We start from the raw sequence: 24,607 nt of genomic DNA on the forward strand, positions 1-24,607 counted from the left end.
GTTTCTGCATTTTAAAGATGTTAGAGATTGGGATTGTAGATTCCATTTCTATTGTTGATGATTGATGAGTAAAGAGATAAGAAATGCATTCTTCACATTTCAATTGACGTAAATGTTAAATTTTATGACTTTTTACATAATTTTTTCATTTTTAATCTTTTTTTACTTTGTTATTAAAAAACTTTAAAACTAAGAATAAGTTTTATATCCTTTCAATTGTTAGATAGCCCATGTGAGTGAATGTGAAGAGCCAAGCCATGGAGTAGATTCAAGTTGATAATTTGCGATGGTCAATGGTCTTGTGTTAAATAGTTTTATTTTGTGGATGTTAATTTTAATATGTTATTATCTTTGACTCTTTGTTATGTTGAATCTTGAATGTTAATTTAATGTTTTATGTAAAAAGACATAATTATATAAGTGAAGGAACAAATGTTATGTTTATTTTTATGTTTAGATTATTTGTATATTTTATAATTATAGATGAAGTTTATAAGTTTTAATATTGTAATTTATGAAAAAAAAAAAGATAAAATTTTGGTCAATTGATCTAAAACCAAACCGATCAAACCAATTCAATGTTTGGTTAGTTTGGTCCTCTTTTATGTTTAATAGATTTTGATTAGTTTTCTAAAAATATTTGATCCATTTGATTTTTAAGTATGACAGATCGAAACATCCAATTGCTCATCCCTAGTGTTAACAACATAGAAGTTGTTCTATATGAAAATAAAGCTGAAAGAATCAATCAAGATCAACCTTTTAATGATGTGATTAGTCTGATTGTCATCGTGGTTGCAACAATGGTGAAAAAAATACATAAATATATTATATACACCAACACTTAAATTGATTCATCTTAGTTAAGATTTTCTTAATTTAAAATTGTTTATGTAGATACCTTTTACCGTACTTCCTGCTTAACCACCAAAATATATATGGATCCTGACATACTAAAAACTATGTTGCACAAAAAAAGTGAGATTCATATCTAAAATCATTCATATTATATTACAAATAGACCATTATGTAAAAACAAATCAGCATATAGGTATGAAAAGAGCCATTCAGTGTCTAGATTATTGATATGCATATGTTGTCCCGCAAGTTAGCAATAAAAGGCAATGAAATCAAAGACTCAACCATAGTAGATATCAATATTGTTGACTCAACCAAAATGCAGCTGGAAAAAAAAAATAGCTCACAATATTAGAAACTTAACTGTCTAACACAAATACACTAACAACTCAAACACGTTGTAGGAAACTAAATACAAAATCAAAACAATAATTATTGATATTGATTGCTTTAATGTATGGCACTATAATTCCTGCTTTTCATGGTCTTTTTATTGTCATTTATTGTAGTGATATATTATTATAAAAAATTATTTTACATTAATATGTTTAAGAATTGATCTCAACCATAAAAGAAGATAGTTATTTCAAAATCTGTTGCATGATTCTGTAGTACCCTTCCAATCATAATATTATCTTCTATGTGATCATAAGCAAAGTATAAACAAAATTAACAAATTTTAACATGATATGTATTACTGATCGATGAATTCTTCCTTTACTCTTCGATCTCATGCATCAATTACTCAAATGTTTTACTTCTTATATCAAATACTTATTTCCAGGTATTTAACAGAAAATCATGCATTATATGTTTTTGATTTTAGATACTACATACAACTTAGTCACGTCTGCCATGTTGTCACGGTTTCATTGTTCTGATTTTTGAAAAGTGAGCACCCAGAATGTATGGGTAGCAGTAGGCGTGGTCATTATGATGGCTTAGGGTACTCCAATCCTAATCGAATACAACAAGCCTGTTTTTCATTAAAAAAAAAAATTTAGGAGTTTAAAACCTTCGGACCTAAATGATTTTTTATTTTTTCAGATATTTTATAAGTAGATATGTTTACTTGTAACTGAATTTTTTTATATTCTGTACTAATGCTAGTTTAATTGCTAGCTTAAAATTTTTGCATTCCTTTCGAAATAAAAAAAAGTTTTTTTTTTAATGAAAATTTAGTTGGTAAGTAATTTTATATGGGAAGTTTAGTTATTTCTTATGCCCTTACCTATGCATCTTAGGATTTCAACTAATTAACCTAGTCATCCTAGAAATTACTATTTGGGATTAACAATTATTTAAGTACCTTTAAGTTGTTTTGTTTTCCCCCACTGAGCAACCTGCTTTTGTACCTTACCCGCATGAAAGAGATATGACTAGCCATGGTAGACAAAGGCTGCAAAAGAAGGATCATGTGCCTGACGAACTCATTATGTCGATATTTGTCAACCTCCCCGTCAAGTCCTTACTAAGATTCAAGTGCATCTCCAAGCTTTGGCGTTCATCGGTCATAGACAATGATTTCATCGAACAACATCTTTTGAATCAACAGAAAAAGGATCCTCGAATTCTTTTTGCCTCTACCATTCTCCGACAGATAGCTGTAGAATCAATGTTCATAAATGTCGATGGAGCTGAGGGAATTGGTGAAGCTGTGACTGATGTTTTGACTATAACATTTACAAACCAATGTGAAGACTATTTTTGCACGTTACATTCATGCGATGGGGTTGTTTGCTTTTATGGAACAAAAACCATCCTTGTTTGCAACCCTAGCACGAGGGAGTTTCAACGTTTTTTCTTTGGCTCTGATTACTTCGGTATGAATTTGACTTTCCTATACTCTGCATTACTATCAATATCAAACGAATTAAAGCTTAAAATTTGGTTAGGGTATAGGGATCAAGTTGTAATGGAGATTATTCTGCCAAAGGAAATATTAGAAAGAATTTGTTATGGTACAAGCATTAATTGTGCTCTATTGTTTTTATTCCTTGCAGTTGGCCAACCAATGCGTTTTGATCCAACAGTAGGGTTCGGACGGGATCAAGTCACAAAAGAATTCAAATTGGTTCGATTTTTCAATCCGTCAGGGACTTCTGACGATTTTCGTATGTGTGAGGTTTTTACATTGGGTCCAGACCCTGAGGTTTCATGGAGAAGGCTTGGTGAAGCACCTTACAGTGTCCGGGGATTACCAGGACAACGACCTGTCTATGTTAATGGGGCACTCCACTGGATCACTAGTTTTAATAGACACCGTTGGGAGGCAGTCGTCTCCTTCGATCTCCATACAGAGAAATTCCTAGCAATCCCACATCCGAGTTGCTTAGATAGTCACTCTGACAGACACTATGCGGCCTTAATACCTTTGAGAAACTCTCTTTGCCTGGCTGTGTTAGCTGATGATGATGAGAGGATGAACATATGGATTTTCATGAAAGATTGCCAGTCATCAGCAGCTTTGAATGAGAAGAAGGGAGCTTGGGAGATGTTGCATTCTATTGATGTGAACATGGGATTTTCAATTGTGGAGCATAGAATCCCAATTGTGGAGCATAAGAACGGAATTCTTTCTATCAAATTTTTTGGACTCAGTTTGCAACTATACAATCCAAAGAGTAAAATGCTCAGGGATGTTCATGCGCTGGAGCATTGGAGAACATTTGTGCCTACTGCATATTTTGAAAGTTTAGTCCCTCTATGTGCAAAAGACACGCGGGTTAATTAGTACTTGATAAGTGAGTATCGAAAGTGGGTAGAGATCTTAAATTACAATACTTTATGCCAATAATTTCATTAGAGAAAGTTTGCTTTCATTTATTCCAGCAGTGAAGCTCAATCAATTACAGAAAACCCATCCCCCCCTCCCACTTTTTGTGAAATGTGTACTGTCAATTACATTGATTTTTCTCATGAGAGTTTCGACGTAATTTGGGCCCCCTTTGGTGCAAAGTCCACTTCCAATTTTCAGCTCTTGATATTATCCCCCAAAAAAAAAAAAAAATTAAAATGCCCTCTTCAATATTTGAAATCATAAACTGAAAATTTGAAAATAGTGGATATTTTAATGATTAAGTAAAAAAGGTTGAAGATCTCTAAAAAAAATTGTAATTTACGAGAATGGGATATATATATATATATATATATATATATATATATATATATATATATAAATTTTGCATTGAACTGATGGACTCTAGGTATAAATTATTGTTGGGATTAAAAATTTAAATATAAATAAATAATCAGAAAATTAAATAGATAAAGGATTTATTTTGTTTTTTTTATGATATGTTTACTTCACTCAAAAAGTTAAATGAAATTTAACATTGATGGATCTTCAATAAATAAACAGAGTAATGCTAACACACGAATTGTATTTTGTGACAAAAATGTTAAAAATAATGTTTTCAATTGACAATTAAAAATTAATAAGGCGTTTATTAATTTTACCTGTCTCAAAGTGGTCTAATTCATGGACCAATGCGGTTAGGTAGGTTGTCTATGGAAGTTGGATTCTCAAACGTTGCAAATTACGTTTTTTTGTTTTCAAATTTAGAGGTGACAAATCCAACATACACTAATAATTTGACAAACCAACAAACGAAAGACAGATCCGAAAATGGGATTGTTGGAAATTCTGATTAATTGGCGTAAACGGGATTTATATATAGTTCTGGAAATCAATTTTGTTGTCAAACGAACTGAATTTTTTATTATTCTTTATTAATACCACTTAAATATTTGTTAGCTTATAATTTTTGTATTCTTTTTGAAATCTTAATAAAATCTCTTCAACTTAGCAAGTAAAGTTATTTTTTATGAAAAAGTAGTTGATAAATAATTTTCCTATGCATTCTAGGGCTTCAACTAATTAACCTACTCAATGTAGAAATTACTATTTGGGATTAGCAATTATTTAAGTGGTATGTTTGTGATTAAATTCTTCAAGTTTGAAAGTTGGTTGTTTTCCCTCAACTGAAGTACCCAAAGAATTAAGAGATATGGCCAGCCATGGTAGACGAAAACGAGATAAGGAGTTTCGGCTGCCTGAAGAACTCATCATGTTGATATTTGTCAATCCTCCTATCAAGTCCTTACTAAGATTCAAGTGTGTCTCCAAGCTTTGGCGCTCATTGATCATCGACCAAGATTTCATCAAACATCATCTTTTTGCCTCTATCATCAGTCAAAATCAGATGGATTTAAAATCAATGTTCATAAATGTTGACAGAGCTGATGAGGGAATTGGTGAAGTTGTTACCGATGGTTTGACCATTACACTTACAAACCTCCCTAGATACTTTTTAAGCATGTCGCATTCATGCGATGGGGTTCTTTGCTTTTATGCACCACAAACTATCCTTGTTTGCAACCCCAGCACGAGGGAGATTCAACATTTTTCCTATGGCTTTGGTTGGAAAGGTATGAATTTGATTTTCCTATAGTCTGCATTGCTACCAATATCAAGCGAATTAAAGTTTAGAATTTGGTTAGGTATAGGGCTCAAGTTGTAATGGAGATTGTTCTGTGAAGGGGATTATTAGAAAGAATTTGTTATGTTACAAGCATTAATTGTTCTCTGCTATATCTATTCTTTGCAGGTGTACCATCCGGTTTGACTTAGGGTTTGGTCAGGATCAAGTCACTAAGCAGTTCAAAATTGTACGATTGTTTAAACCGGAAAGGGCTCATGGTAATTTTAGTGAGTGTGAGGTTTTCACATTGGGTCCAGATCCTAACGTTTCATGTAGAAGGCTTGGTGAAGCACCTTACTTTGTAACATTACCACAATCATATATCTATGTTAATCGGGCACTCCATTGGATCACTAATGTTTGGAGACACCCTTCGGAGGTAATTGTCAAATTCCGAGCAATCCCACATTCGAGTTGCCTGGATAGTCACCATGACAGATTCAATATGGTGGCCTTAATGCCTTTGAGAAACTCTCTTTGCTTGACTGAGTTAGCTGCTAGCGAGAAGATGAACATATGGATCTTCATGAAGGATTGCAACTCATCACCAGCTTTGAATGAAGACATGGGAGCTTGAGAGATGTTGCATTCTATTGATTTGAAGTGTTCGGTAAGTGAATGGCGATTGGAATTCCAATTGCGGAGCATAAGAATGGAATGCTTTCTACCATTTATCATGAAGGCAGGTTGCAACTATACAATCCAAAGAGCAAAATGTTCAGGGTTGTGCTAGCGCATTAGAGAGCATTTATGCCTACTGCACACTTTGAAAGTTTAGTCCCTCTGCATGCAGAAAAACACGCGAGTTAATTAGTGTTTGATATGTAAGTATCTGAAGTGGGTAAAGATCTTAAATTACATTACTTTATGCTAATAACTTCATTGAAGGAAGTATTGCTTTTATTTTATTTCAGCAGTGAAACTCAATCAATTATAGTAAACCCTTTTTCTTTTTTGTGTGTAAAGTGTTATGTCAATTACATTTTATTGCATTATTCTTTCACCTAATAACCAGGGAAAAAAAATGAAGAAAACCCAAACATTATTTGTTTAGCTAATTCATTAAAAGTAGGAGAATAATGCAGCATTATTCAAGCATCAATACAATTGCTCAACTTATAAATGATCTATGTTCAATTAAATCAGGTTACACTTAACTAGGCTTCTGCCCAAGAATAGAAAGAACCTAACAACCTTGGGAACTTTGCTTTGGTTGTTTGCATTTACACACAGTTTTTTCGTTAATGCTGATGAAATATTTTCCAGAGAAGTTAACTACTATACTGACTGTCTTGTGAAGATGGATGTGAATAGAAATCAAATGTTTGTGCAAGAAAGTGTTTCTGTGAGTTAATTGATGAGGAGTCTAGAATGAAGTTAACCAATGTCTTTGTTTACAATCCTGGAACTAGAGAGTTTCAGATTCTTTAGAAGGGAAAGAAGAGATCCTCCCGTGGTCCTTCCTACTCTTCTGATTGCTTTGGTACGCATTTTTTTCCTCTTGTTTTATGTTTATATAGATAGAATTAAAGCAAGGGTGTTCACTAGAATTAAAGCCAGGTCCTTTCTTTCATGATGATGGTGTCTATTTTTGTGTGTGTATAGTTTTCGAATTCATCGTTAGGGCGGAATTCTTCGGGATCTAAATGCGTAGTGTTTTATTTGTGAAAGGCAGCATGGTTGCTGTGTACATGGCCATGACATTCGGAGTGTATAGGAAATGTCTGTTTTTGTTTTGGGTGTTTTGTTTATGTGGGATGATGTACTTTTAGGGGAAATGCTGTCCAATTTTTTGTAAGTTGGGGAGTATGCATACTTAATCCAATGCATAAAGCTGGAAATTATGTCCCTTGTATTGGCCATGGCCTTAACATTCATTGGTGCCCACCACCAGAGGGGACTTTAAAATTTAATGTTGACGGTTTTGCCAGAGGAAAATTGGGGCCGATAGGATGTGGAGGGGCTTTTCGAGAGTCAGGGAATTTCTTGTTGGAGTGTTCTTTGGCCCTCTTGGAGTTCAGGATTCTAATTTTTCCGAAATCATGGCAATCAAGCATGCTCTCCACCTCTTTTCTTTATCCCTTTTTGCAACCACAAACAAGCTTTTCATGGAGTCCGATTCTAAAATTGTCCTCTCCTGGATTCTCCATCCCTGCAAGAGACCTTGGGATAAATGGATGCTTTTTAAGGATATTGATTCTCTTATTTTGCAGTTCAAGGAAGTCTCTTTCCAACACACTCTTAGAAAAGGAAACTCCTTGGCTGATTCTCTTGCGAAATATGGAGTTGATAAAGAGTCTATGTTCTCTGCCTGATGGTAGTTTGCCTCTGTTTCTTCTGTTGCTTTTATGGCTTGCCCTTCTTCTCACGTGAAGATGGTTTGGATTTTTTGTTTTTTCCTACTTCCTCACTTAATGTCATAGAGGTTCTAGGCTGAACTGTGTTTTGTGTTCATGATTATTGTTCTGATTTTTAACATCATTGGTTATATGAACTGATTGTTTGGAGCTGTTATCCTTGAATTTGTGTCTTTAGGTCTGATAGTCAAGGTTTGTACTGCAAGTTAGCATTTTGTACATGATGTCATGGTGTCTTATGTTCTGTACAAACGAACAAACTCTGGTCCTTCTTTGTCCTTTTGTTCTTTCTGGATTCTTCTAAGTTCTCCTTTTTGGGATGATTAATTGAATATTTCCTCTAATTGAGCAAAAAAAAGATTTAATGAATTCCACTTCCCTATCAAAAATAAAAAAAATAGTGTAAGCTAATTTGGCTTTGATAGTCCAATGAGAACATGCTTGTATATTGTTTGTTGTATAGAGGATAATCTTTGCCTTGAATTTTGAGAGACAAAGGATTCTGTATACTTCTGTTAATGGTCCTGAACGAAGTGATTACATAGCAGGGGATGGGCAGGGTGAAGGGCTACTTGGCCTGGTTCGAGCTTTCTGAAGTGCTCTCTGTTTCTTTTTGGTATCTTCTTTGCAGGAAACAATAATAGAGCTTATTATGATATCTTCTCTGCAGGACAACTATTCCCAACGCATCAATTAGTAGGGTTTGGTCGTGATCAAGTTACAAAAGAATGCACAATTATAGGATTGTTTATACCTAAAGAGGAGTAAGAAAACCATATTCATGAGTGCCACGTTTTTACATTGAGTTCAGATGCTGGGGCTTCATGGACGGGCCTTGGCGTAGTTGCCTACTTCATTAGGCCAGCACAACCAGCACTTCACTGGATCCTTGACGTCAGACATGCTAACCCTTCCCAGGTGATCGTCTCCTTCGATCTCCATACTGAAAATTCCAAGCAATATCACACCCAAGCAGTTGCTCCGAAGCCTCAGATCGTCGTATGCGGCATTTTATGGGGTTACTGTCTTTGAGAAGCTCTCTATGTCTAGTACAATCAGAATACAGGCTGCAACTGAATATATGGATAATGAATCAAAGCAATGGAGTTCGGGAGAAACTGTTTGCTATTATTTTGGGATTGATGAATTATAGAACTCCACTGGCATTTCCAATAGCAGAACTCAAGGATGGAACCTTTTTTGTTTCCCATTTTGGGGAGAACTTGTAAATATATGATCCAGAGAGCCAAAGTTTTAGTGAAGTATGGATACAACATGAAAGAAGGGTTGTGTCCTATGCATACTCTGAAAGTTTAGTCCCTCTTTATGGAGAGTCACTGGTGAATTGATCGAGTTGTAAATAATATGCATTATTTTTTTTATGTGAAAAGCTGGAATTTGATTCATTGCTTCAATGAAGTCAGCAAAAACTACCATTTTTGTGTTAATGGTAGTGCTATACAACAACCCAGTAGGCATACCTGCCAATTCCAAGTAGAATGTCAGGACTCCTCCCCCATTGATCACAAAAGCCTGTTGACAATGTTGTTACATTAAAACAAGAGCCAACCACAGCAGCCAGTAATTACCCAATGTCAGCCAAAGCCCCACCTGCAGCCCTTTGCTGTAGCAGACTCATGGTTAGACACCAACGTCCCCTGGCTCTCGTGGTGGGAGTATTACCACTGGACCAGAACCCGTCCCCAATAAAACATTGCAAAACTTAAAAGTTTAAAATCTGATTATTGTAATCATTAAAAAAGATTTTAGTTACTACTGATAAACAGAACCCAAAAAGGAAGTCCAAAATTGTTCAAGACTTGGATGAGAACATATGGATTTTCATGAAAGATTGCAACTCATCACCAGCCTTGAATGAGAACAAGGGAGCTTGGGAGATGTTGCATTCAATTGGTTTGATAATTATTGTGAAGCCTCCCTAGAACAGAATGCTCTGTCCAATATTATGAACAGAGGTTGCAACTATACAATCTAAAATGAAAAATGTTGAGTGATGTGACACCGCATTGGAGAAAAGTTGTGTCTACTGCATACCTTGTAAGTTTAGTCCCTCTATATCATGTGTTTGATATTTGAGTTGGGTGTTTTCTTATGGTTGGGTTAGTAACCAATGAGTACAATAATTGAGTTAAGAGTTAGATTATAAAAATCACAGCAAAAAAAAGGCCTTGCTCACACACTTTCTTCCTTGGAAATTGGAAGAAGTTCTGCTTAAGGATCATATTCCAAGGAACAAAGGAGCGGCTCATAGCTTCATTAGAGATTCTTTTGGTTATAAAGAAAAAAAATGCAGCAAGCAACTTCTGTTCAATTTTCCTTCAAAACATAAAAAAAAATTCCTCTCAATCTCTCCTTTTTTTTTTATAATATTTTCTCAAATTCCTTTATATCCTTTTGTTAGGAACAAAATTCTAAAAAATTAGTAATCTTGTCATATAAAGGTTAGTATTTAATGAATTGGGTTCGTAGTACGAAACACAACTGGTGATTGAGTTTTTTTAGAAGTGGGTAACTGGTCAGTTTGGTTCAGTATATCTAAAAATCAAATGAATTAAATATTTTTAAAAATCGATCAAAATTGACTAAATTTATAGAAAGACCAAATCGATTAAATATCGAATTAGTTTGGTCAGTTCTGTTTTAAATAAAAAAAGTTAAAATTTTATCATTTTTGTTTTTTACAAATTACAACATTGAAATTTATAAATTTCATTCATAATTATTAAATATACAAATAATCTAAACATTAAAGAAAAAACATAACATTTGTCCTTTTACTCACATAATCATATCATTTCACATAAAACATTAAATTAACATTCAAGGGTTTTAATCTCTAAATTCTACTATTCAAGATTTTAATATAAAATAATACTTATACCAAAATAACACTATTAGTCAATTTTTAAAAATAATGTTTGACCTCTCAAGTCACTTTAAAAGAATTGAGAGATATACGAGCAAATATTTATTTTATTTTTCAGAGAAGATTTGTGTCTTTACGATAATGATTTGATATATAATAAGTGATGTAGTATTAGCTTTTTTAACAATTAAAAGAAAAAAATTTTTAAAACAAAAAGGTCAAAGTGCCTTGCAATCAAACATGACTCAAGGTTTTTCAGATTTACCCTAACAGTAGAAGTATTAAAAAAAAAAGTAGCCTTATTTATGCAAAAATTACATGGCAATCATTTATAGAGAATTTGAGAGACAACATAGACAGAGAGGAATGTTAGATAGTTTGTTAATGATGGTATTTTAACTTTTGAATTAAAATATTAATAAATAATTAATTTTTAAATTAAATAATAAATATTAATAATTTATAAAAAATTGTGATCGAAGAGTTATACATAATTACTAACTTTTTAAATAGTTATATTATGAAACGAAACAACTACCATCTAATCATGAATGATCAATAGATTAGTTTATTATATAAACAATGTTATTATATTACAATTTTCAGTATTTTTGATAAATGTGTTAAAAGACCTTGTTATATCCAAAGATTAAAAAATACCTTAAAGAATACATGCCTCTTCTGATTCAAATGCTTGTCGAAGCATTGGCGAGCACTGATCGTCAACCCTCATTTCATGGAACAACACCTCGAAAAGCAGCAGTAAAAGCATTACCCTCAATTGATATTTGCCTCTAGAGCATCTAAACCCGACATGGACATGGTTTTGGAATCCATGGCCATCGTCGATGTTGAAGTTCGTGATGGAGAAGGAACAAAGACCAGGAAAGGTTTGAAACGAAGTTCTTCGAATATCAGTCGTCTTTTGTCGGCTAATTACTTCGTGTCCAATTCTTGTGATGAAATTATTTGCTTATTCGGGATCACTAATGTCTTTGTTTACAATCCTGGAACTAGAGATTTTCGGATTGTTAAGATGCAAAAGAAGGAATTCTCCCCTGATTATTCCAGCGTTGATATGTTTGGTACGCATTTTTGTTCCCTTTTTTATGTTTAGATAGATAGAATTAAAGAAATGACCAAGTGTCCACTAGACTCTGCCTTTGAATAGAGAATTCAATGTGAATTGTTTTAGATAGCTGGAAGAGATAAATTAGAAGGATTGCATGATGATTCTTTCAATTCTCCTTAAACCACAGGGCCCAGGCATTCGAATTGCAAATGTCAACTAAATTAGCTTTGACAATCCCATGAGAGCATGCTTGTATATTGTTTGTTCTATAGAGGATAATGTTTGCCTTGAATTTCAGAAACAAAGGATTGTGTATAGTTCTGTTAATATTCCTTAATGAAGTATTTGCAGAGCAGGGGATGGGCAGAGTTAAGGACCAGATGGCCTGGTTAGAGCTTTTGAAGTGCTTTCTGTTTCTCTTTGGTATCTTCTTTGCAGGAAACTAATAAAAGGGCTTATTATGATATCTTTTTTGCAGTGCGAGTTTTCCCATTGTATCAATCAGTAGAGTTTGGTCGTGATCAAGTCGTTTACACCTAAAGAAGAAAACCATATTCATGAGTGCGAGGTTTTTACACTGAGTTCAGATGCTGGGCCTTCATGGAGGGGCCTTGGCGAAGTTGCTTACTTCATTAGGGCAGCACAACTCCCTGTCTATCTCAATGGATCACTTCACTGGATCCTTGACGAAAGGCATGCTAACCATTCTGAGGTGATCGTCTTCTTTGATCTCCGTACTAAGAAATTCCAAGCAATATCACACACAAGCTGTTTCTCAGAAGTCTCAGATCGTAGTAGGCTTCATCATATGGAGTTACTGTCTTTGAGAGGCTCTCTATGTCTAGTAGAAGGAAAATGCGACTGGTCATCTCGGCAGCTGAATATTTGGATAATGAATCAAAGCAATGGAATTTGGGAGAAGCTGTTTTCTATTAATCGGGGATTGACGAATTACAGATTTCCATTGGCGTTTGCAATAGCAGAACTCAAGGATGGAACCTTTTTAGTTTTACATCACAAGAAAATCTTGGAATTATTTGACCCAGAGAGCCAGAGAGATAGTGAAGTGTTGATTACTATGCATACTCCGAATGTTTAGTCCCTCTTTATGGAAAGCCACTGGTGAATTGAGTTTTCATGGTAACTGTTGAATTGAGACTTGCATTGAAGATCCTGCAGGCCTTGTCATCTGTCAAATGCCGATGCCTCACTGTATTTGCTTTAAAACTTTGTTTTTAAAGCTTTCCATTGCACACAATACTTTAGTCAATAAATATCAGACTCGGTTGCCCTAGTTTTCCGTTTTCTGCTCTTCGTTTCTGTTTTGTTTCCTCTTCATTTATGGCTACATGCCTTACAGATATTAAGCTGTTGTAGTAGTGCAAAGCACAGTTAATGATTGAGTTTTTTTTTTTTAATCTTGAAAATTTGTTGTTTTTTTTGTAAATAAAAATCTTAAAATAGTGATATTAATATTTACGTCGAAGTAATTTAATAATTTTTTATCTTTTCACTATTATGTTTTAATAGTTGTACGTATACATTTATTACTATCTGACATTTTTCTATTCTTAACACAACCTCGAAGCTCAAGCTTGGGTTATTGATACCGCAATAATACTATTAGCCAATGGTTAAAATAATGTTTGGCCCCTCAAATCACTTTAAAAGATTGAGAGATATATGAGCAGATATTTAATTTTTTTTTTATTTTTTAAAGAAAATATTGTGTCTTAAGATGTCTATTTGATATATAATAAGTGATGGATTGATTTTTTTTAATAATTAACTAATAAAGATAATACTTAAAAGAAAAATATATAATTAAAAAAAAGACAGAGTGCCTTTTAACATGATTCAAGGTTTTTTAGATTTACCCTAATAATAGAAGCATTAAAAGAAGCGTAGTCTGATTTATGCCACAGTTTCATGGCAGCCTCTCAGAGAGAATTTGAGAGACGACATAGAAACAGAGAAGTAATGGCAGGCGGCGGCGGAACAAACCTGGAAAACAACTATTGGCCTGAAGATCTTCTCCTTTCGATCTTGGCTACCCTTCCAACCAAGTCTTTGTTACGATTCAAATGTGTGTCCATGCATTGGCGATCACTGATCATCAACCCTTATTTCATCGAACAACATCTCGAAACGCAGCAGAAAAAGGATTACCCTCACTTGATATTTGCCGCTAGAGCATCTGGAACCGTTCTGGACATGATTTTCGAATCCATGCACATGGTTTTGGAATCCATGGCCATCGTCGATGTTGAAGTCGGTGATGAAGAAGGAACAAAGATCAGGAAAGGTTTGAAACAAAATTATTCGAATATCAGTCATCTTCCGTGTTTTGGTTACTTCATGTCCAATTCTTGCGATGGAATTATTTGCTTTTTTGGGATGATTAATGTCTTTGTTTACAATCCTGGAACTAGAGAGTTTCGGACTGTCAAGATGCAAAAGAAGGGATTCTCCCCTGTTTATTCCGGCAGTATTGATTTTTTCGGTGCGCATTTTTGTTCCCTTAACTTTGATAATCCTGTGAGAACATGTTTGTATATTGTTTGTTCTATAGAGGTTAATCTTTGCCTTGAATTTCAGAGACATAGGATTGTGTATAGTTCTGTTATTGTTCCTTAATGAAGTAATTGCAAAGCAGGGGATGGGCAGGGTTAAGGGCCAGATGGCCTGATTTGAGCTTTTGAAGTGCTCTCTGTTTTTCTTTGGTATCTTCTTCGTAGGAAACTAATAATAGAGCTTATTATGATATCTTCTTTGCAGATCGAATATTCCCCAAGGATTTCTTTGTAGGGTTTGGTCGTGATCAAGTTACAAACGAATGCAAAATTATACGATTGTTTACACCTAAAGAAGAAAACCCTATTCATGAGTGCGAGGTTTTTACATTGAGTTCAGATGCTGGGGCTTCATGGAGGGGCCTTGGCGAAGTTGCTTACTTTATTAGGGCAGCACAACTACCTGTCTATCTCAATGGAGCACTTCACTGGATCCTTGACGTTAGACATGCTAACCCTTCCGAGGTGATCGTCTCCTTTGATCTCCATGCTGAGAAATTCCAAGCAATATCACACCCAAGTTGTTTCTCAGAAGTCTCAGATCGTAGAATGCTGGAACGTATGGGGTTACTGTCCTTGAGAAGCTCTCTATGTCTAGTAGAAGGAAGTTACAAGGGGCCGCCTGCGCAGCTGAACATTTGGATAATGAATCAAAGCAATGGAATTTGGGAGAAGATGTTTTCTATTAATTGGGGATTGATGACAGATGGAATTGCATTGGCATTTCCAATAGCAGAACTCAAGGATGGAACCTTTTTGGTTTTACGTTCCGGGAGAAACTTACATATATTTGACCCAGAGAGCCAAAGTGATAGTGAAGTGTTGATACAACATGAAAAATTCGTTAATTACTATGCATACCCTGAAAGTTTAGTCCCTCTTTATGGAAAGCCACTGGCTGAAATGAGATGTCATGCTAAGTGTTGTCTTGGTTAATGGCAGTCATGCACCTAATGCATGTTTTGAATTGATGTTTAGGTCCTGATTATGATATTAGAGCATTGCAGTGAAAAAGCTACGTTAAAACTTTGTTTTTAAAGCTTTCAATTGTATATATACTTCAGTTGATGAATATCAGGTTCGGCTGCCTTAGTTTTCTGTTTTCTGCTCTGTTTTCTCTTCATTTATGGCTGCATGCCTTACTGACATTAGTCTGTTGTAGTCGTGCAAAACACAATTGATGATTGAGCTTCTTTTTTTTTTGTACGTTAACCATGAAGGTCAATAAAATCTTCAAAACAGTGATATTGATATCTAGGTCGAAATAATTTCATAATTTTTTATTTTTTCACTGTAATGTTCTAATAGTTGTACTTATATATATACTACTATCTCAAGCTTGGGTTATTGACATCACAATAATACTAGTAGTCAACCCTTAAACTAATGTTTGGTCCCTCAGATCTTTTTAAAAGAATTGAGAGATATATGAGCAAATATTTATTTTTATTATTTTTTAGACAAGACATTATCTTTGTTTGATTTAGCATACATAATGGATGATGTAGAATTGGTTTTTTTAACTATTAATTGATAGCTTCAATAGTTAAAAGAAAAAAAAACTAATTTTTAAACAAAAAAAAGTCAAATCACCTTTTAAACATAATTCAAGGTTTTTAAGATTTACCCTAATAATAATAGAAATATTAGAAGAAAATCAACCTGATTTTGCTACAGTTTCATGGCAGCCTCTTACAAAGAATTTGAGAGACACAGAGAAAGAGAGAAATAAATAATGGCAGGACGCGGAACAAGCCTGATAAACAACTATTGGCTGGAAGATCTTCGCCTTTTGATCTTGGCTACCCTTCGTGCCAAGTCTGTGTTACGACTCAAATCCGTGTCCAAGCAATGGCAATCACTGATCATCAACCCTTATTTCATCGAACAACACCTTGAGAGGCAACAGAAAAAAATTACCCTCAATTGATATTTGCCTCTAGAGAATCTAAACTGGACCTGGTTTTGGAATCCGTGGCCAAAGTCGATGTTGAAGTTGGTGAGGAAGAAGGAACAAAGACCACCAGGATAGGTTTCAAACGAACTTCTTCGGATATCTGTCGTCTTCCGCGTGGTGATTCCTACGTGTCCACTTCTTGCGATGGAATTCTTTGCTTCCTTAGGAAAAACAAAGTCTTTCTTTACAATCCTGCAACTAGAGAGCATCGGATTGTTAAGATGATAAAGAAGGGATTCTCCCCTGGTACTTCCTGCCCTGCCGGTACTTTGGGTAGGCTTTTGTTTTTTTTCCTCTCCTCGTTGTTTTATGTTTAGATAGATAGAATAAAAACGAATGTCTCACCTGATTCTGCATTTGAATAGAGAAGTCAATCTGAATTGGTTTAGATAGCTGGAAGAGATGAATTAGAAGGATTGCATGGTGATCCTTTCATATCTCCTTAAACCACAGGCTTTCGAAAGGGAAAAACGAATTGCAAAATTTTGTGTCACCTAAATTAGCTCTGATAATCCCTTGAGAACATGTTTTTATATTGTTTGTTCTATAGAGGATAACCTTTGCCTTGAATTTCAGAGACAAAGTATTGTGTATGGTTCTATTAATGTTCCTGAATGAAGTAATTGCAAAGCTGGGGATGGGCAGGGTTAAGGGCTACATGACCTGCTTAGAGCTTTTGAAGTGCTCTCTGATATTTTTATGCAGCTCCTTGCTATCTTTGCCCCCATATTCTCATTTTAAAAATATGTTTTACCTCTGAAAGAAAAACCACTTTGAAGCAGCAATTATTGGTATCTCTTCAAAGTATTTCTTAGTAGGGTTCGGTCGTGATCAAGTTACCAAAGAATGCAAAATTATACGATTGTTTAGACCTAAAGGGGAACAAGAAAACCATGCGTGCAATGTTTTTACATTGAGTTCAAGTGCTAGCGCTTCATGGAGGGGCCTTGGCGTAGTTGCTTACTTCATTAGGCCAGCACAACAAGCTGTCTATGTCGATGGAGCTGGATCCTTGACGCTAGACATGCTAACCCTTCCGAGGTGATCGTCTCCTTCGATCTCCATACTGAGAAATTCCAAGCAATATCACACCCAAGATGTTGCTCAGAAGCCTTGGATCGTAGTATGCTGAATCATATGGGAATACTGTCTTTGAGAAGCTCTCTTGTCTAATTGAAGGAAACTCCTGACCGTCTGGTGGCTGATATATGGATAATGAATCAAGCGATGGAATTTGGGAGAAGCTGTTTTCTATTTAGAGGTCTATTTTGTATTTCCGATAGCAGAACTCAAGGATGGAACCTTTATTGTTTCCCATTTCGGGAATGAATTGAAAATATTTGATCCAGAGAACCAACGTTTTAGTGAAGTATTGATAAAACATGGAGGATTTGTTGTGTACTATGCATACTCTGAAGTTTGCTCCCTCTTTATGGAAAGCCACTGATGTATTGACACTGTTACATACCATTACCAAAGTTTCGACCAAGATTTCATGGTAACTGTTGAATTTAGACTTACATTGAAGACTTGCAAGCCTTGTCCCCTGTCAAATGCCCATGCCTGACTGTTTTTGTCTTGGTTAATGTTAGTTATGCACCTAATGCATGTTTTGAATTGATGTTTAGGCCCTGTTATGAGATACAGTATTGCAGTGTAAAAGCTACGTTTAAACTTCCTTTTTAAAGCTTTCCATTGTACACATGCTTCAGTTAATGAATATCATGCTCGGTTGCCTTAGTTTTCTGTTATCTGCTCTTCTTTTCTGTTTTGTTTTCTTATGGCTGCATGCCTTGCTGATATTAAGCTGTTGTAGTAATGCTTACAGATATTGAATGTTGAGCTTCACTTAAGCTATACAGCAACAGTAACTTTGAAATGAACAGACCATGTTGCTGGGAAAATCTTAAACAGGTTCCAATTTAGGGGTATACAACAATAAATACACTCTCCCCTCCCCTCCCTCCTTCCCAACAACATCAACAGAAGAAAAAGAAAATTAAAAAAAAAAAGAAGAAGCTGAATTCAAACAGCAATTCTTCAAACATCATGCAATCTTGCTACTTAAATTCCTTGTATATTAACTGTCATACCATTTGAACTTCACCCATAGATTTAGATCCTACATAGGAGAAATCATCTGTATCATACACTTTATTATGTTTAGAAGTGACAAATCTCTCTCCATCATGCCATAAAGCAAAGGCTTGCTCACCATGGACGGTATCATCACCAATTTCCAATTCTTCATCCGATAATCTTAATGGGACTATTAACCTGATGAACCAACAAATGATGCTAGTCATAACGATGTTTAAGACAATCACAAACAGCATGGCTGCTAGTTGGATTCCCATCTGTTTAAATCCAGCAGAAGTTCGACCATTCTGTAGACCATATGCTAGGCCAAGGTATTTTTCCCAATCCGGCACCATGTAGAAAAGACGGCATAGTTTTGGGACAGCAAAGAAGCCTGTGAGGATGCCTCCTAGGGCTCCTGCAATAGCATGAGTGTGGAAAATGGCCATGGGGTCATCAACCAGCTTCAAAAGCTTAACCTTCTTTTGGAGCACCATCATGGTGTACCATGGAACACTTCCTGAGATTATCCCCATTAGGATAGCCGCCCAGCACTGGACTACACCTGTTAAATCCTCAGTTTAGTGTATAAATAGTGTTATTGTCATTAACTATATTGTTTTCATTTGCCTGGAGCAAAGAAATGAATCAGTTAAAGATTTTATACCTGAAGCTGGGGTGATGCAAACCAGGCCAGTGATCATGCCCTGGATGGCACCAAGCACGGAGGGCTTCCCAAAGAAAAAGCTGTCAAGGAGAAGCCATGTCAATAGGCTGGTGGCAGTGCAAACGTGGGTGTTAAGGACAGCGAGAGCTGAAACAGTACTGGCCGAGAACGTAGCTCCGCCATTGAATCCACTCCACCCCATCCAGAGCAATCCTGCTCCCGCAAGCATCAGGATTATATTGTTTGGAGGGAAACTGTCCCTGTCCTTCTGTGCTCTGGGGCCAACCTGGAAGAAATCATCAGATTGAATGGCCTTTTCAGAAAAGCCTACTTTCCACAGAATGTTGCATTGGTGCTTACCCAAAATGCTGCAGTGAAACCAGAAACTCCTGCTGAAAGGTGAATAACAAATCCACCGGCGAAATCTATAACACCTAGCTTCGCCAACCACCCTTCTGGACACCATATACTAAAAGCTGCTATTGTATACGAAAATGTAAACCATAATGGCACAAACAATATCCATGCACGAAAATTCATTCTCCCTAAAAGTGCTCCGGCTATTAAAACCAATGTGATTGCTGCAAACACTGACTGGAAAAACACCATTGTCGCCGTAGGAAAGTACCCCAGAAACGCCCGCCCCAGCAAGAATTTCTCATCTAATGCAACAGCTGGTTTTCCTAGGAAAAACACAAGTTTGTCACCGAATGACATGCGGAAACCCCACCCTACCCAACACACGAGAACCATCGCAAAGGCATAAAAGGCCATGAAAGCAGAGTTTATCGCCCATTTCTTTTTCACCATGCTTCCATAGAGGATCACAAGGCCAGGGATGCTTTGGAGGCCTACCAGGGTTGCCGCCGTTAGCTGCCATGCATTGTCACCTTTGTTCATCCACTCAGGGCTAGCCTCATCAGGTGAAAGGTTGGAAGGTAGCTCCATGGGAATCAACAAATTAGGAAACGTTTTATTTGATATGGATTTTGGCTTTACAAATGTCAAGTATAAAGTTGATTTGAAGTCTAAATGGGGAAGAAATTTAGTGAGTGTGTATAGCTGTTTTATATGCATTTGCCTGGATGTGTTGTTTATTTACTTTTATTGGTATTAAGGCCCTGAGGCCGGCCATGCAGGCAAGTTGGCTTCATCTTTGAATTTTCTTCAGTACTTGTTGAAATGGACAGTAAACATAAAAGCATATTTAATCTTAAGGGTGCTTGTTAAGATTCCTATTGAAGAAAATATGTTCATTCTTTTTTGGTTTCAATTATAACTAGAATCTCCTGTTTCTTTCTTATTGATTCATCGCCTTTCATTTGTCTGACTAACACAGAAGCTTGTTTTCATTCTTTGACAGGGGTGTTTCAGGATTTCTGCTTGAAGTTATGTAGGAGTTGATGTGACCCTTTTTGTCCCTCTTTCTTTGCAGTGCCGGCTTGGCCTCAAGATGGCAATTAGCAAGGCGGGGCAACAACCCATCAGACATCTTGGCTGGGTCCTGCAACTGAGGCTTTGAGTCTTTTCTCTTCCAGTTTCTGACTGGTCAATTTAAGAAACTGCTTCCCTGCATGAGATTGTCTCCTCCTCTTACATTCTTCTTTTCTGTTTTTCTCCTGGAAAAGAACAGGTATTAGAATGAAACAAACACAAAGAGAAATATCAAACAGGGCCCTCAATCAAGTCCAAGCTCATGGGACTGGTTTCTGGAAGCTTTCAGACTGGCAAAAGTAGAACTTTACCCAACCTGACCCTCACGGCAACGGTTTATATTCAAAACTATTTCGCCTATCATAATCTACTAAATGAAACCCATTAACGAACACAGAAAGAGAAAGAAAACAATAATTATAAACAAAATCATTATGTAATTATTCTATGGGACATTTTGATACGAAATGTAAAAATTTTCGTTTGATTTATTTACGCGAAAATTTCAAAAAAAAAATCTTAATTGATGGATACGGAACAGAAAATTTTGTCAAAGTGCCGTGTTCATCACATGTTTGAAATAGAATGCAAGTTTACGAATAAGCAGACAACCAATAGTTATGAACTAACAAAAGGAAGTCCACCGACGCTTTGTTGAAATTGTACGGTATACAGACCAAGTTCGAGGAAAGAAGAGACACTTGCACATTGGCTTGGTCCCTATCCTCAGTCCAATTTGCTTAAGATCAATTTCAAATAATCCCATAATTAATTAATCGTACTATATGTCATTTAATTAATATCTTAGTGTTATAACCACTTGGATTTATTTTTAATTCTGGAGTGATAAGAGTAAGATGAGATTTAGGTACAAGGCATATGCTTGAGCTGCCATAGTTATTGACTTTCTCGATTTAATTTATTTCTTTGTGCCTAAAATTTAATTCAAACACGATTAAATCGATAGCTATATTAATTTTTCCCAAACAATTTATTTCCATAACAAAGAAATGCAATGAACTCGAACTATTTCAAAAGTTTGACAAACTAATTGATGAATACACGTTGGTCAAGAAAGAAACCATCAAGTTATTAGACATTCGATCATTACAAAGTTCCAGCCTTCTGTTTGAATTAGTCAGTCTCAGTTCTTCAACTACTGCTCCCTTTTTCAATTCAATTAGCATGTTGAAGTTTCTTTGCATGGACAAACTGATGAAGACAACGAATCAAAACCATAGCAAATAAAAAGATTGACAAATCTCAAGAAACTGACAGCTCGATGCAATTCAAAAATTAATATATAAACACCATTTACAATGTGTGTTTTTGTTTTAATTTATTCGTGTGGTGGTCACCATGAATAAGACATGTTTGATAATATAATTTTGCCCATGAAAGATTCAATTGTAAAGTGTTGAAAAAGACATCGAATAATAAATTAATATTTTATATAATTTAAAATTAATATTTTATATTTCATTCAAATCAAATTAATTATTTTATTAATTTTTTTTTACTGTGAAAGTGAATTTTATTTCTATTCGTTGATCCATTCATGATAACTCAGTGAATTTTTTTTTTACTCTCCAATTATCACAAAATATTAGTATAACAATTTTTAAGATGTTGCTGACATAGATAAGACTAAGCAAAAGCTTTAAGTTTGGAGTTGGCTGATTTTATCAAAAGTCAAAAAGGGGAAATTCACAACATGAATGGGGAGAAGCTATGAAACCTAGTTTACATTTTCTTTGACAAACTAAAAAGTCTGTCTATATTTGCCACTTGCCCCCACTTGGATTGTAAGAGGGTTTGGCTGAAGTATGGTACCAATACAATTCATAGTGCTCTACCCATTTAGCCAAAAGAAAAGAAAAGAAAAATTCTACTATCTGATTTTGAGGCAAATTAATTTTCAGAGCTAAAATCCTCTGTTTTCTAGTATTAAATTAAATTTCTGGGATATTTGATAAAGTGTAATTTAATTTAACTTTAATTTAATTCAATTTGAGAGGTAATAGTTTATATCCCAAGATCGTATGCATACATCCCCCAGAAAATATGCATGCATGGAAAGATTAATTTGATGGTCCAAATAGTGTATAGTCAAATATTGTTAATGGGAACAAAAATATTCACAAAGTCATTATAATGCTAGGCAGCTGCAAACGGCATTGAATGCGACCCCAAAGACCAATGACAAGACTTTTGAATGGAAATGGACTTTGAAATTAATTAATAAAAACCCAACAACTTTCCAGGAAATTCACTGGCTGCAATTCTTCTGGTCTTCATCATTGTTTCACTATAAAATGCTTTGAACCTCTTGGGATTCAACATAAGTACTAGCCGGTGAAGATTGAGAGTGCTACCCAAGCATTCTTCACTGTTTCTTTCTGTTATTTTCCACTGGGGGTTTTCACATTGATTAGCAAGCATGGGAGAAGTCCTGTCTGAAGAACAGATTGCTGAGTTCCAAGAAGCCTTCTTTCTCTTTGATAAAGATGGTGATGGTAACGTTTCTTCTCTATCTTTCTTAAGATATGTTCTTCTGTTTAATGGGAAAATAGCACCCTGATTCTCTTCTGTTCAATTACTTCTGGACTGACACTTTAATCAATACTAAAGGCTGCATAACCATGGAAGAACTGGCTATCGCGATCAAGTCATTGGATGAGAATCCGACAGAAGAAGAGCTGCAAAACATGATCAATGAAGTTGACACTGATGGTAATGGAACTATAGAATTCGGGGAATTCTTGAATCTCATGGCAAGGAAAATGAAGGTAATGCATATGTGGTGTTACCAGCTTGATAATACAGTCTAATTTTTAGCAGCAAGCAAGACTGATTCCGTGAAATTTTTTTTTTATTGCACTTTGCTGATAGGAAGCAGAAGCAGAAGAGGAACTGAAAGAAGCTTTCAGGGTATTTGACAAGGATCAAGATGGCTACATATCACCTTTTGAGGTTGATTAATTCTTCAATTAACCTTTCAAATAGAACATCGATTTGCGCAAAAAAAAAAGGGCTCCTTATATTCTTCTTTGTTAATTTTGAATGTATTTGCAGTTGAGGCAAGTGATGATCAACATAGGAGAGAAGCTGACAGATGAAGAGTTAGAGCAGATGATTAGAGAGGCAGATTTGGATGGAGATGGTCAAGTTAATTATGAGGAATTCCTTAGAATGATGTTGGCTGCTGGACCAACTACTTCTCCTGCAACTTAATAGGTTTAAAGTATTTTTTTTTTATAATTAAAGAAAAGGGATTCAAACTCAAGTACTAAGTTTAAAGTATTGTTTTACAACTTAGGTTGCATGCTTTTAGATTAATCAATATGCTTATGTATTTATAAGTTAAACTCCTTGTATACTTCAATTAAGAATAGGAAGGGCTGACCAGAGAATACGATAAAGGAAGGGGAAATTGATTCTTGTAACCTTAACATAATATTACAGAAATTTGTACTATTTCGAAGCCAATTAGTAGGATTCACTACATTGGATTCGACTTGATAATAGAGTTTTCAATAATATTCTATAATTTTGATGAATAAGGAAGTGCTTAATGATTGTAGAAACTAGAAATATTGGATCATTGATCTCGTCAAACGATTCTATGTGACCAATTTTTGTAAGCAATTGAAGCATATATGGTAAATTAAAAAGGCTAGCACCTAGCAACCCAAATGAAGAAATGCCCACCAAACCTAATTCGGCCTGGGCCAGGCTAGATGAGGGAAAGCAATAAGTTATTAGATTAATTAAAATGAATATGACTTGCTGAGATTTAGCATGTAATAAGGTTGAGACCTAAAAGGATGGTTTTCGTATTCAAAATATTAGAGGTTTCAATATGGACTGGTCTGGCCAGCCTATTTTTTACATTGGCTATGACAACCTCAACCCAACCCACCCTTCCTAGCCCATGGGTTGGGTTGGGCTAAATGATTTTTTTTAAAAAAAGTTATTTTTATAATTTTACTTAATAAATTTTTTATTAATAAAATGATCTATAATTTAATCCATAAATTGAATAACAAAAACATGTTACAAATAAATAAATTATACTAAATATAAATAAATAAATAAATTACATAAATAAAATTTAAATCTTTAATATAAAATACCATCTCATAAATATAAGTATATAACCAAATAATATAATTTTCAAAACTCATTTATGTCCTCCTCAATTCTTACTCTTCAATAAAACATTTAAATTTTGTTTAG

General features: G+C 35.1%; 4 protein-coding genes and 3 pseudogenes across 4 annotated transcripts; 6 read left to right on the top strand and 1 right to left on the bottom strand.

Moving 5' to 3' along the window:
- The first annotated feature begins 1,732 nt into the window (after positions 1-1,732).
- LOC110415414 (putative F-box protein At2g02030) lies at positions 1,733-3,712 on the top strand. Its single transcript, XM_021427062.2, has 2 exons — positions 1,733-2,681; positions 2,862-3,712. Exons 1-2 carry the CDS (start codon positions 2,234-2,236, stop codon positions 3,590-3,592), a joined length of 1,179 nt encoding a protein of 392 aa, XP_021282737.1. The 5' UTR covers positions 1,733-2,233; the 3' UTR covers positions 3,593-3,712.
- A 3,001-nt stretch (positions 3,713-6,713) lies between these two features.
- LOC110415634 (F-box/kelch-repeat protein At3g06240-like) lies at positions 6,714-9,048 on the top strand (annotated as a pseudogene).
- Positions 9,049-10,904: 1,856 nt separating this feature from the next.
- On the top strand, positions 10,905-12,757 carry LOC110415635 (putative F-box/kelch-repeat protein At1g12870; annotated as a pseudogene).
- An 881-nt stretch (positions 12,758-13,638) lies between these two features.
- Positions 13,639-15,167, top strand: LOC110415636 (putative F-box protein At2g02030). Its single transcript, XM_021427337.1, has 2 exons — positions 13,639-14,161; positions 14,437-15,167. Exons 1-2 carry the CDS (start codon positions 13,639-13,641, stop codon positions 15,165-15,167), a joined length of 1,254 nt encoding a protein of 417 aa, XP_021283012.1.
- Positions 15,168-15,966: 799 nt separating this feature from the next.
- LOC110415637 (F-box/LRR-repeat/kelch-repeat protein At1g09650-like) lies at positions 15,967-17,643 on the top strand (annotated as a pseudogene).
- A 632-nt stretch (positions 17,644-18,275) lies between these two features.
- LOC110415542 (ammonium transporter 2 member 4-like) lies at positions 18,276-19,882 on the bottom strand. Its single transcript, XM_021427219.1, has 3 exons — positions 19,295-19,882; positions 18,935-19,220; positions 18,276-18,832 (listed from the first exon to the last, which is right to left on the bottom strand). The coding sequence occupies exons 1-3, from the start codon at positions 19,880-19,882 to the stop codon at positions 18,276-18,278; spliced, it is 1,431 nt and encodes a 476-aa protein (XP_021282894.1).
- Positions 19,883-22,675: 2,793 nt separating this feature from the next.
- On the top strand, positions 22,676-23,931 carry LOC110415127 (calmodulin-like). The gene is made up of 4 exons (XM_021426637.2): positions 22,676-22,884; positions 23,000-23,157; positions 23,261-23,341; positions 23,444-23,931. Exons 1-4 carry the CDS (start codon positions 22,809-22,811, stop codon positions 23,600-23,602), a joined length of 474 nt encoding a protein of 157 aa, XP_021282312.1. The 5' UTR covers positions 22,676-22,808; the 3' UTR covers positions 23,603-23,931.
- The last annotated feature ends 676 nt before the right edge of the window (positions 23,932-24,607 follow it).

Source organism: Theobroma umbraticum, unplaced genomic scaffold (genome assembly GCF_002168275.2).
Source record: "Theobroma umbraticum cultivar Fairchild unplaced genomic scaffold, ASM216827v3 scaffold_147.0, whole genome shotgun sequence".
NCBI lineage: Eukaryota > Viridiplantae > Streptophyta > Magnoliopsida > Malvales > Malvaceae > Theobroma > Theobroma umbraticum.